This window comes from Oncorhynchus masou, chromosome 5, assembly GCF_036934945.1.
Source record: "Oncorhynchus masou masou isolate Uvic2021 chromosome 5, UVic_Omas_1.1, whole genome shotgun sequence".
Lineage (NCBI taxonomy): Eukaryota > Metazoa > Chordata > Actinopteri > Salmoniformes > Salmonidae > Oncorhynchus > Oncorhynchus masou.
Window position 1 is genome coordinate 92,169,913 of NC_088216.1, and position 13,676 is coordinate 92,183,588.

The 13,676-nt window shown below is 47.2% G+C and overlaps 1 protein-coding gene across 1 annotated transcript in view; it reads left to right on the top strand.

Moving 5' to 3' along the window:
• The first annotated feature begins 1,058 nt into the window (after positions 1-1,058).
• Positions 1,059-13,676, top strand: part of LOC135540448 (lysine-specific demethylase phf2-like) — a 226,971-nt gene continuing 214,353 nt past the window's right edge. Inside the window, exon 1 of the mRNA XM_064967078.1 lies at positions 1,059-1,476. Coding sequence (XP_064823150.1) covers positions 1,379-1,476 — 98 coding nt within the window. The 5' untranslated portion in view covers positions 1,059-1,378. The remainder of the gene's footprint in view (positions 1,477-13,676) is intronic.

Below are 13,676 nucleotides of genomic sequence, written 5' to 3' on the forward strand. Positions count from 1 at the left end.
GGGATCCCCCTCTATTAAACAGTAGCCATGTAACTGGGACAACATTAAAACACATTCTAAGAATAGTCTAATTGACAAATATCTTGCTGTGCATAGATTTCCCCTAAAACATGAATATTTGAGCCTGATACTGTATAAACATGTCGAGTTAGATACCCTGCTTTGAAGTAGCCTGCCTTCTCCATTTGATCCCTGGTCATTAAATGAGGGAATCATTTTAGAAGACAGAAGTATTTGGTTGTGTTGTTGTAATACTTTATATCAAGGGTGGCAACCATCCTCCAGGATAGCTACTGGGTGTGCAGGCTTTTGTTCCTGCCCTGCTCTAACCACATTGTAGCCTAAACATCAGCTGCTCAACAGGACCTTGATAAGCAGAATTTGGTGTTTCAGCGCTGGATCAAAAGCCAAGCCTGCACAGTCAGCAGCTGTTCAGATGGAGGGTTGACCACGTGTGACTAACAGTTCAATTCTACTTTGTGGGGGGTGAAGTGCCTTGATCAAGGGCACAACGACAGGAGATGGTAGGTCTGCATGGGATCAGACACAGCAGCCTTCCAGCGCCAATAATGCTTCGTTTTAGGCTATAACAATAGTCATGAAAATGTGTATAAACCCTTAATTAAGAGTGAATAATCAGGAGATCTCTATAGCATAATGTAATTTGGTAATTTCGGGGAACATAGTTTAATGGACCGACTTGGAAAAAGACAGCTCCTGCTCTTCTTTAATCCGAAATCAAGAGTAGATGTGATATTCATATTTTTTAATTCCTATGTTATTAATAAATCAAACAGATTGATATGATAAAGACACATGTAGGTTATAGGATTATTTTAATCAGAACTGTTGGCATTTCATCTCCATCATCATGTCTCGCGGTGATACGGAAACGATCTGTATTTGATCAGGTAAAGAATCGGTAAATTGTTCGATTCCGGTTGCTCGATTTGTACAGACAAACCAAAGCTCGAGCTTGTCGGTTTGGAACGTCCCGGGATGCCCGCTGAAACGGCTGCTCCGTTAATGACATTCATTCATCTGATGCGAGCCATCGACGACGAACGCTGACGTAACAGATATTACAATGCAACGAGGATACATTTTATGTTGGTTTATGAGTGGCTGGATACTACAGGCACCAGGGGGCAGGAAAACAATGATGCACTTCAGGAACATTATCGACCTCTGTGCTAAATCAGGACGATAACCAACTTAATGCAACATCAGTGGATGATGGACTTGTGGATGTAATTTCATGTCCAGCGGAACTGGCTAGCTTCGGCTTGTGGAAGATCTTCATATTGCATTTTGTTGCAGTAGAGTTGCTGCTGCCCCGTCTCTCCCTCCTATCCGACGTTGTTGTCAATGATCTAACATGGCGACTGTACCAGTATATTGCATCTGCAGATTACCGTACGACGTTACCCAGTTTATGATCGAATGTGACGCATGCAAGGACTGGTTTCACGGAAGGTAATTGCTTGAATATATCGTGAATGTTTTTTTGTCCGTCCACGTTGTGTTTTGTAGGATCATTTGACAGTATGTTGCTCATTCTTTGTCGACATCTGAATTGCCAGAAGCGCGAGGCCGCTTGAAGAAGGCGGAGTTAAAAATAGATGAGTCGGTTGTGACATTTTTGTGAATAGCACCAAAACATTTAGTGAACAATATAGTCATCTAAATATGAAGGTGTGTTTGTATGATTTCGTAGTATTTTCAGAGTGTGTTTCCAGCTCTATCTCATGTGGGTGGCTACAGTAACATTGTAGTGTCGATCTCAGGACAGAGCAGAACAGTGGGTGTCTCGATCGGACAGTAACGAGGCTACACATTTCAATCTACATCATGTTTAGCTTGTCCCGCCGTTAACCTGGTAGTACTATGGTGTTTTATGTCTATTGTTTTAATGTTTGTCGACGTTATAAAAGCCCTGAGAAAAGAGGAGTCGTAGCTGACAATAGCCCGCTGCCCTCCAGCCAGGCACTTTGAATAACTGCCCATTGATAGACGTTGCAGTGCGGGGTTGCTGTCTACATTTTATCTGTAAAACGATCGAAATGCTTGAAGATTTTCACACCATGTATTTGAATCCAATTGTATTTTCTCAAGTGTATCAGCAAGCCAGGTTCATCAGTCTAGCCCGCTGATAATAATGGAAGTCTGCCACGTCTTTTGCTTGATTTTAAATGTTTTTACGATGTCCTTTGTACGTTTAATTGCCCAATGCAGGTCAATCATCCGTCACTGATCGATCACTTTCTTTTTCGATCACTTATTGCCAACAGGCGTTTTCAAATCAGAAGAAGATATTTACGCGCGTTAACATTAACCCTTTGGTGCAAGACTACAATGTGTCATTCAGTACTACGCTGCCTGCTACAATGTCTCATCGGCTGAACGCGGTAACACATCTTATCTCCAATCATCCATGTCAGTTGAGCGATGCGTTATTATTCGTGTGAATATCACGAAACCTGGCCGATACGAGAACTATTCAAAGTAATTAAGGTCTAGCAGTAATCTTGGCTTTGACGTTGTGTTTATGGAGGCTGTCTGTCGTAGCCTGATGATGGCTCATTTGAAATCGTCCCTGGCTTGACACTGCTGAATCCAGGAGCCTAATAACCCAAACGGTCTCGATTATTCCCGCTTCATTCTAGGGGTTTGCCATTACACTACTTTATTACTGTATTAGAAAACTATGCATCAACCCGACATACAGTACATGGCCAGCTCCTGGTCGAACTTCTCATTACAAAATCATGGCCATTAATATGGAGTTGGTCCCCCTTTGCTGCTATAACAGCCTCCACTCTTCTAGGAAGCCTTTAATATGGAGTTGGTCCCCCTTTGCTGCTATAACAGCCTCCACTCTTCTAGGAAGCCTTTAATATGGAGTTGGTCCCCCTTTGCTGCTATAACAGCCTCCACTGTTCTAGGAAGCCATTAATATGGAGTTGGTCCCCCTTTGCTGCTATAACAGCCTCCACTCTTCTCGGAAGCCTTTAATATGGAGTTGGTCCCCCTTTGCTGCTATAACAGCCTCCACTGTTCTAGGAAGCCTTTAATATGGAGTTGGTCCCCCTTTGCTGCTATAACAGCCTCCACTCTTCTAGGAAGCCTTTAATATGGAGTTGGTCCCCCTTTGCTGCTATAACAGCCTCCAGTCTTCTAGGAAGCTTTTAATATAGAGTTGGTCCCCCTTTGCTGCTATAACAGCCTCCAGTCTTCTAGGAAGCCTTTAATATGGAGTTGGTCCCCCCATTGCTGCTATAACAGCCTCCACTCTTCTGGGAAGGCTTTCCACTAGATGTTGGAACATTGCTGCAGGGACTTGCTTCCATTCAGCCACGAGCATTAGTGAGTTCGGCCACTGATGTTGGGTGATTAGGCCTGGCTCGCAGTCGGCTTTCAAATTCATCCCAAAGGTGTTTGATGGGGTTGAGGTCAGGGCTCTGTGCAGGTCAGTCCATTTCTGTATGGACCTCGCTTTGTGCAGAGGGGCATTGTCATGCTGAAACAGGAAAGGGCCTTCCCCAAACTGTTGCCACACTGTTGGAAGCACAGAATCGCCTAGAATGTCATTGTATGCTGTAGCGTTAAGATTTCCCTTCACTGGAACTAAGGGGCCTGAACCATGAAATACAGCTCCAGACAATTATTCCTCCACCAAACTTTACAGTTTGCACTATGCATTCAGGCAGGTAGTGTTCTCCTGGCATCTGCCAAACCCAGATTCATTTTTCGGACTGCCAGATGGTGAAGCGTAATTCATCACTCCAGCCAACGCTTGGCATTGCGCATGGTGATCTTAGGCTTGTGTACGGCTGCTCGGCCTTGAAAAACCCATTTCATGAAGCTCCCGACAAACAGTTAGTGTGCTGACGTTGCTTCCAGAGGCAGTTTGGTAGTGAGTGCTGCAACTGAGGACAGACAACGTGCTACGGCACTCGGCGGTCTCGTTCTGTGAGCTTGTGTGGCCTACCACTACGGCTGAGCCGTTGTTGCTCCTAGTCGTTTTCACTTCACACTGACAGCACTTACAGTTGACGGGGAGGCTCTAAATCTGACGAACTGACTTGTTGGAAAGGTTGCATCATATGACGGTGCCACGTTGAAAGTCACTGAGCTCTTCAGTAAGGCCATTCTACTGCCAAGTTGAAAGTCACTGAGCTTTTCAGTAAGGCCATTCTACTGCCACGTTGAAAGTCACTGAGCTTTTCAGTAAGGCCATTCTACTGCCACGTTGAAAGTCCCTGAGCTCTTCAGTAAGGCCATTCTACTGCCACGTTGAAAGTCACTGAGCTTTTCAGTAAGGCCATTCTACTGCCACGTTGAAAGTCCCTGAGCTCTTCAGTAAGGCCATTCTACTGCCACGTTGAAAGTCCCTGAGCTCTTCAGTAAGGCCATTCTACTGCCACGTTGAAAGTCCCTGAGCTCTTCAGTAAGGCCATTCTACTGCCACGTTGAAATCACTGAACTCTTCAGTAAGGCCATTCTACTGCCACGTTGAAAGTCCCTGAGCTCTTAACTAAGGCCATTCTACTGCCACGTTGAAAGTCCCTGAGCTCTTCAGTAAGGCCATTCTACTGCCACGTTGAAAGTCACTGAGCTCTTCAGTAAGGCCATTCTACTGCCACGTTGAAAGTCCCTGAGCTCTTCAGTAAGGCCATTCTACTGCCACGTTGAAAGTCCCTGAGCTCTTCAGTAAGGCCATTCTACTGCCACGTTGAAATCACTGAGCTCTTCAGTAAGGCCATTCTACTGCCACTTTGAAATCACTGAGCCCTTCAGTAAGGCCATTCTACTGCCACGTTGAAAGTCCCTGAGCTCTTCAGTAAGGCCATTCTACTGCCACGTTGAAAGTCCCTGAGCTCTTCAGTAAGGCCATTCTACTGCCACGTTGAAAGTCCCTGAGCTCTTCAGTAAGGCCATTCTACTGCCACGTTGAAAGTCCCTGAGCTCTTCAGTAAGGCCATTCTACTGCCACGTTGAAAGTCCCTGAGCTCTTCAGTAAGGCCATTCTACTGCCACGTTGAAAGTCCCTGAGCTCTTCAGTAAGGCCATTCTACTGCCACGTTGAAATCACTGAACTCTTCAGTAAGGCCATTCTACTGCCACGTTGAAAGTCCCTGAGCTCTTAACTAAGGCCATTCTACTGCCACGTTGAAAGTCCCTGAGCTCTTCAGTAAGGCCATTCTACTGCCACGTTGAAAGTCACTGAGCTCTTCAGTAAGGCCATTCTACTGCCACGTTGAAAGTCCCTGAGCTCTTCAGTAAGGCCATTCTACTGCCACGTTGAAAGTCCCTGAGCTCTTCAGTAAGGCCATTCTACTGCCACGTTGAAATCACTGAGCTCTTCAGTAAGGCCATTCTACTGCCACTTTGAAATCACTGAGCCCTTCAGTAAGGCCATTCTACTGCCACGTTGAATGTCCCTGAGCTCTTCAGTAAGGCCATTCTACTGCCACGTTGAAAGTCCCTGAGCTCTTCAGTAAGGCCATTCTACTGCCACGTTGAAAGTCCCTGAGCTCTTCAGTAAGGCCATTCTACTGCCACGTTGAAAGTCCCTGAGCTCTTCAGTAAGGCCATTCTACTGCCACGTTGAAAGTCCCTGAGCTCTTCAGTAAGGCCATTCTACTGCCACGTTGAATGTCCCTGAGCTCTTCAGTAAGGCCATTCTACTGCCACGTTGAAAGTCCCTGAGCTCTTCAGTAAAGCCATTCTACTGCCAATGTTTGTCTATGGAGATTGCATGGCAGTGTGCTCAATTTTATACACGTGTCAGCAACGGATATCGCTGAAATAGCCAAATACACTAATTTGAAGGGGTGTCCACATACTTTTGTAAATGTAGTGTACCAGCCTGGAAGTGTGCATACTTATAGCTGTATATACAGTGTACCTGCCTGGTAGGATGCATACTTATAGCTGTATATATAGTGTACCTGCCTGGTAGGATGCATATTTATAGCATACTTATGCTGTCCCTCTCCCCTGCTGTCTCTCTCCCCCTGCTGTCTCTCTCCCCCTGCTGTCTCTCTCCCCCTGCTGTCTCTCTCCCCTGCTGTCTCTCTTCCCTGCTGTCTCTCTTCCCTGCTGTCTCTCTCCCCTGCTGTCCCTCTCCCCCTGCTGTCCCTCTCCCCCTGCTGTCCCTCTCCCCCTGCTGTCTCTCTCCCCCTTGCTGTCCCTTTCCCCTGCTGTCCCTCTCCCCCTGCTGTCCCTCTCCCCCTGCTGTCCCTCTCCCCCTGCTGTCTCTCTCCCCTGCTGTCTCTCTTCCCTGCTGTCTCTCTCCCCTGCTGTCCCTCTCCCCCTGCTGTCCCTCTCCCCCTGCTGTCTCTCTCCCCCTGCTGTCTCTCTCCCCCTTGCTGTCCCTTTCCCCTGCTGTCCCTCTCCCCCTGCTGTCCCTCTCCCCCTGCTGTCCCTCTCCCCCTGCTGTCCCTCTCCCCTGCGGTCCCTATCCCCTGCTGTTCTTATCCACAGCTGTCCCTCTCCCCCTGCTGTCCCTCTCCCCATGCTGTCCCTCTCCCCATGCTGTCCCTCTCCCCATGCTGTCCCTCTCCCCATGCTGTCCCTCTCCCCATGCTGTCCCTCTCCCCATGCTGTCCCTCTCCCCTGCTGTCCCTCTCCCCTGCTGTCCCTCTCCCCATGCTGTACCTCTCCCATGCTGCCCCTCTCCCCTGCTGCCCCTCTCCCCTGCTGTCCCTCTCACCATGCTGTCCCTCTCCCCATGCTGTCCATCTTCCCATGCTGTACCTCTCCCCCCGCTGTCCCTCTCCCCCGCTGTCCCTCCCCCCTGCAGTCCCTCTCCCCTGCTGTCCCTCCCCCCTGCAGTACCTCTCCCCCCACTGTCCCTCTCCTCCCTGCTGTCCCTCTCCCCCCGCTGTACCTCTCCCCATGCTGTACCTCTCCCCCCGCTGTCCCTCTCTCCCGCTGTCACTCTCCCCTGCTGTCCCTCTCCCCCTGCTGTCCCTCTCCCCATGCTGTCCCTCTCCCCATGCTGTCCCGCTGCCTTGCTGTCCCTCTCCCCCTGGCCTTCTCGCATGCTGTCCCTATCCCCAGCTGTCCCTCTCCCTCTCCCCCTGCTGTCCCTATCCACAGCTGTCCCTCTCCCCCTGCTGTCCCTCTCCCTCTCCCCCTGCTGTCCCTCTCCCACTCCCCTGCTGTCCCTCTCCCCTAGCTGTCCCTATCCACAGCTGTCCCTCCCCCTGCTGTCCCTATCCACAGCTGTCCCTCCCCCCCTGCTGTCCCTATCCACAACTGTCCCTCTCCCCATGCTGTTCCTATCCACAGCTGTCCCTCTCCCTCTCCCCATGCTCTCCCTCTCCCCCTGCTGTCCCTCTCCCTCTCCCCCTGCTGTCCCTCTCCCTCTCCCCATGCTGTCCCTCTCCCCCTGCTGTCCCTCTCCCACTCCCCTGCTGTCCCTCTCCCCCTGCTGTCCCTCTCCCTCTCCCCCTTCTGTCCCTCTCCCTCTCCCCCTGCTGTCCCTCTCCCACTCCCCTGCTGTCCCTCTCCACATGCTGTCCCTATCCACAGCTGTCCCTCTCCCTCTCCCCATGCTGTCCCTGTCCACAGCTGTCCCTCTCCCCATGCTGTCCCTATCCACAGCTGTCCCTCTCCCTCTCCGCTGCTGTTAAATCTAATTTTATTTGTCACATGCGCCGAATACAACAGATGTAGACCTTACAGTGATATGCTTACTTACAAGCCCTCAACCAACAATGCATTTCAAGAAATAGAGTTAAGAAAATATTTACTAAATAAACTGAAGTAAAAGATTAAATAAAAATTAACACAAAATAACAATGCAGTTTGAGAAGTTATAGGGGTACATACAGGGGGCAGTGTGCTGGTGGGGGTAGTCGAGGTAGTTTGTACATCTAGATAGGGGTAAAGTGACTATGCATCGATAAGAAACACGGATAGCAGCAGTGTAAAAACTCTGACTCCTGAGTGGTGCAGCGGTCTAAAGTAGAGTTCGACCGATAAATGGGAATGGCCGATTAATGAGGGCCCAGGAACGGGGGTTCTGCTTTGTTCAGGGGAAGAGAACAAAACGTTTATTATTTCAGTGAAATACGGAACCGTTCGGTATTTTATCTAACGGGTGGCATCCATAAGTCTAAATATTCTTGTTACACTGTACAACCTTCAATGTTATGTCATAATTAGGTAAAATTCAAGCAAATTAGTTTGCAATGAGCCAGGCAGCCCAAACTGTTGCATATACCCTGACTCTGCGTGCAATGAACGCAAGAGAAGTGACACAAGTTCACCTGGTTAATATTGCCTGCTAATTTCTTTTAGCTAAATATGCAGGTTTAAAAATATATACTTCTGTGTACTGATTTTAAGAAAGGCATTGATGTTTATGGTTAGATACACATTGGCACAATGATACGCACCGTATCGATTATATGCAATGCAGGACACGCTAGATAAACTAGTAATAAACTAGTAATATCATCAACCATGTGTAACTAGTGATTATGATTGATTGTTTTTTCTAAGATAAGTTTAATGCTAGCTAATAACTTACCTTGGCTTCTTACGGTATTCGTGTAACAGGCAGGCTCCTCGTGGAGTACAATGAGAGGCAGGTGGTTAGAGCGTTAGACTAGTTAACTGTATGGTTGCAAGATTGAATCCCCGAGCTGACAAGGTAAAACTCTGTCGTTCTGCCCCTGAACAGGCAGTTAACCCACCGTTCCTAGGCCGCCATTGAAAATAAGACCGTGTTCTTAACTGACTTGCATCGTTGAATAAAGTTGTAAAAAAAACACAAAAAAACATCGTTGTCCAAAAATACCGATTTCCAATTTTTATGAAAACTTGAAATCGGCCTTAATTAATCGGCCGTTCAGATTTAATCGGTCGACCTCTAAACAGTACATCATATAACATTATTACACCACTAAATATCTACAATACAAAATTTATAAAATCACCATTCAACAATATTACAATGTACAGTACCAGTCAAAAGTTTGAACGCACCTAGGGATTGTCTTTCTTTATTTTAGAATGCCAAGAGTGTTCAAAGCTGTCAAGGCAAAGGGAGGCTAATTTGAACAATCTCAAATCTATAATATAATTTAAACTTGTTTGGTTACTACATGATTCCATATGTGTTATTTCATAGCGTTGATGTTTCACTATTACCTTGTGTACGTGAGTGGAGAGTGCGTGCTAGCGCTTGTGTGCGTATGCGTGTGTCTGTACCGTTGTGTGTCTCTTCACAGTCCCCGCTGTTCCATAAGGTGTATTTTTATCTGTTTTCTACATCTGATTTGACTGTTTGCATCAGTTGCCTGATGTGGAATAGACTTCCATGTAGTCATGCTTCTATGTAGAACTGTGCGCCTCCCATAGTCTGTTCTGGACAGAGACCTCTGGTGGCATGTCTTGTGGGGTATGCATGGGTGTCTGAGCTGTGTGCCAGTAGTTTAAATAGACCTCTGGTGGCATGTCTTGTGGGGTATGCATGGGTGTCTGAGCTGTGGGCCAGTAGTTTAAATAGACCTCTGGTGGCATGTCTTGTGGGGTATGCATGGGTGTCCGAGCTGTGGGCCAGTAGTTTAAATAGACCTCTGGTGGCATGTCTTATGGGGTATGCATGGGTGTCTGAGCTGTGGGCCAGTAGTTTAAATAGACCTCTGGTGGCATGTCTTATGGGGTATGCATGGGTGTCCGAGCTGTGGGCCAGTAGTTTAAACAGACAGATCGGTGCATTCAACATGTCACTACCTCTCATTTTTATTATTTTTATTTATTTCACCTTTATTTAACCAGGTAGGCTAGTTGAGAACAAGTTCTCATTTGCAACTGCGACCTGGCCAAGATTAAGCATAGCAGTGTGAACAGACAACAGAGTTACACATGGAGTAAACAATTAACAAGTCAATAACACAGTAGAAAAAAAGAGAGTCTATATACATTGTGTGCAAAAGGCATGAGGAGGTAGGCGAATAATTACAATTTTGCAGATTAACACTGGAGTGATAAATGATCAGATGGTCATGTACAGGTAGAGATATTGGTGTGCAAAGACCAGAAAAGTAAATAAATATAAACAGTATGGGAATGAGGTAGGTAAAATTGGGTGGGCTATTTACCGATAGACTATGTACAGCTGCAGCGATCAGTTAGCTGCTCAGATAGCAGATGTTTGAAGTTGGTGAGGGAGATAAAAGTCTCCAACTTCAGCGATTTTTGCAATTCGTTCCAGTCACAGGCAGCAGAAAACTGGAACGAAAGGCGGCCAAATGAGGTGTTGGCTTTAGGGATGATCAGTGAGATACACCTGCTGGAGTGCGTGCTACGGGTGGGTGTTGCCATCGTGACCAGTGAACTGAGATAAGGCGGAGCTTTACCTAGCATGGACTTGTAGATGACCTGGAGCCAGTGGGTCTGGCGACAAATATGTAGCGAGGGCCAGCCGACTAGAGCATACAAGTCGCAGTGGTGGGTGGTATAAGGTACTTTAGTAACAAAACGGATGGCACTGTGATAAACTGCATCCAGTTTTCTGAGTAGAGTGTTGGAAACTATTTTGTAGATGACATCGCCGAAGTCGAGGATTGGTAGGATAGTCAGTTTTACTAGGGTAAGTTTGGCGGCGTGAGTGAAGGAGGCTTTGTTGCGGAATAGAAAGCCGACTCTAGATTTGATTTTAGATTGGAGATGTTTGATATGAGTCTGGAAGGAGAGTTTACAGTCTAGCCAGACACCTAGGTACTTATAGATGTCCACATATTCTAGGTCGGAACCATCCAGGGTGGTGATGCTAGTCGGGCGTGCGGGTGCAGGCAGCGAACGGTTGAAAAGCATGCATTTGGTTTTACTAGGGTTTAAGAGCAGTTGGAGGCCACGGAAGGAGTGTTGTATGGCATTGAAGCTCGTTTGGAGGTTAGATAGCACAGTGTCCAAGGACGGGCTGGAAGTATACAGAATGGTGTCGTCTGCGTAGAGGTGGATCAGGGAATTGCCCGCAGCAAGAGCAACATCATTGATATATACAGAGAAAAGAGTCGGTCCGAGAATTGAACCCTGTGGCACCCCCATAGAGACTGCTAGAGGACCGGACAGCATGCCCTCCAATTTGACACACTGAACTCTGTCTGCAAAGTAGTTGGTGAACCAGGCAAGGCAGTCATCAGAAAAACCGAGGCTACTGAGTCTGCCGATAAGGATATGGAGATTGACAGAGTCGAAAGCCTTGACAAGGTCGATGAAGACGGCTGCACAGTACTGTTTTTTATCGATGGCGGTTATGATATCGTTTAGTACCTTGAGCGTGGCTGAGGTGCACCCGTGACCGGCTCGGAAACCAGATTGCACAGCGGAGAAGGTACGGTGGGATTCGAGATGGTCAGTGACCTATTTGTTGACTTGGCTTTTGAAGACCTTAGATAGGCAGGGCAGGATGGATATAGGTCTGTAACAGTTTGGGTCCAGGGTGTCTCCCCCTTTGAAGAGGGGGATGACTGCGGCGGCTTTCTAATCCTTGGGGATCTCAGACGATATGAAAGAGAGGTTTAACAGGCTGGTAATAGGGGTTGCGACAATGGCGGCGGATAGTTTCAGAAATAGAGGGTCCAGATTGTCAAGCCCAGCTGATTTGTACGGGTCCAGGTTTTGCAGCTCTTTCAGAACATCTGCTATTTGGGTAAAGGATAACCTGGAGAGGCTTGGGCGAGTAGCTGCGGGGAGGGCGGAGCTGTTGGCCGAGGTTGGAGTAGCCAGGAGGAAGGCATGGCCAGCAGTTGAGAAATGCTTGTTGAAGTTTTCGATAATCATGGATTTATCGGTGGTGACCGTGTTACCTAGCCTCAGTGCAGTGGGCAGCTGGGAGGAGGTGCTCTTGTTCTCCATGGACTTCACAGTGTCCCAGAACCTTTTGGAGTTAGAGCTACAGGATGTAAATTTCTGCCTGAAGAGGCTGGCCTTTGCTTTCCTGACTGACTGCGTGTATTGGTTCCTGACTTACCTGAATAGTTGCATATCGCGGGGACTATTCGATGCTATTGCAGTCCGCCACAGGATGTTTTTGTGCTGGTCGAGGGCAGTCAGATCTGGAGTGAACCAAGGGCTATATCTGTTCTTAGTTCTGCATTTTTTGAACAGAGCATGCTTATCTAAAATGGTGAGGAAGTTACTTTTAAAGAATGACCAGGCATCCTCAACTGACGGGATGAGGTCAATGTCCTTCCAGGATACCCGGGCCAGGTCGATTAGAAAGGCCTGCTCACAGAAGTGTTTTAGGGAGTGTTTGACAGTGATGAGGGGTGATCGTTTGACTGCGGATCCGTAGCGGATACAGGCAATGAGGCAGTGATCGCTGAGATCCTGGTTGAATTCTTATTTACAATGACAGCCTAGGAACAGTTGGTTAACTGCCTTGTTCAGGGGCAGAATGACAGATTTTTTACCTTGTCAGCTTGTGGATTTGATCCAGCAACCTTCCGGTTACTGGCCCAACCACAAGGCTACCTGCCGCCCCAGACGTGGATAGTGTATGTGTGCCATTCAGATTGAAGTTCCTTTGAACGGGGTATGGTGCCAGGCGCACCATATTTTTTCTCCCTCTCATCAATCTACACACAATACCCCATAACCCCTTTTCCATCTGTTTATCTAGAAATCAAAGCCTTTAATTATTTCTCATTTTTAGGATGGAAAATTCCAGGTTCTTAGCTTTCATTTCACACCAAATAAAACTTCACATATTGGTACTCATGGGTCCTTTTACATGCAAATGACCTTATTTAACAAAGCAGACTGTATTGGCACATGGTTATTCATACTGCAGGCCAGGGAGAGTTCTGATGGGGGTCAGGTTATTGGTTATTATCGGAATCAAACAGGAAAATCTGCAGAGTTGGTGCAATAATAGGGAGACATGTAGTCTGTGTTTCAGCTGTATCCATGTAGTCTGTGTTTCAGCTGTGTCCATGTAGTCTGTGTTTCAGTTGTATCCATGTAGTCTGTGTTTCAGCTGTGTCCATGTAGTCTGTGTTTCAGCTGTGTCCATGTAGTCTGTGTTTCAGTTGTATCCATGTAGTCTGTGTTTCAGTTGTGTCCATGTAGTCTGTGTTTCAGTTGTGTCCATGTAGTCTGTGTTTTAGCTGTGTCCATGTAGTCTGTGTTTCAGCTGTATCAGTTGTATCCATGTAGTCTGTGTTTCAGTTGTGTCCATGTAGTCTGTGTTTCAGTTGTGTCCATGTAGTCTGTGTTTTAGCTGTGTCCATGTAGTCAGTGTTTTAGCTGTGTCCATGTAGTCAGTGTTTCAGTTGTATCCATGTGGTCTGAGTTTCAGCTGTGTCCATGTTGTCTGTGTTTCAGCTGTGTCCATGTAGTCTGTGTTTCAGCTGTATCAGCTGTGTCCATGTAGTCTGTGTTTCAGCTGTGTCCATGTAGTCTGTGTTTCAGTTGTGTCCATGTAGTCTGTGTTTCAGCTGTATCAGTTGTATCCATGTAGTCTGTGTTTCAGTTGTGTCCATGTAGTCTGTGTTTTAGCTGTGTCCATGTAGTCTGTGTTTCAGCTGTGTCCATGTAGTCTGTGTTTCAGCTGTATCCATGTAGTCTGTGTTTCAGTTGTGTCCATGTAGTCTGTGTTTCAGTTGTGTCCATGTAGTCTGTGTTTCAGTTGTGTCCATGTAGTCTGTGTT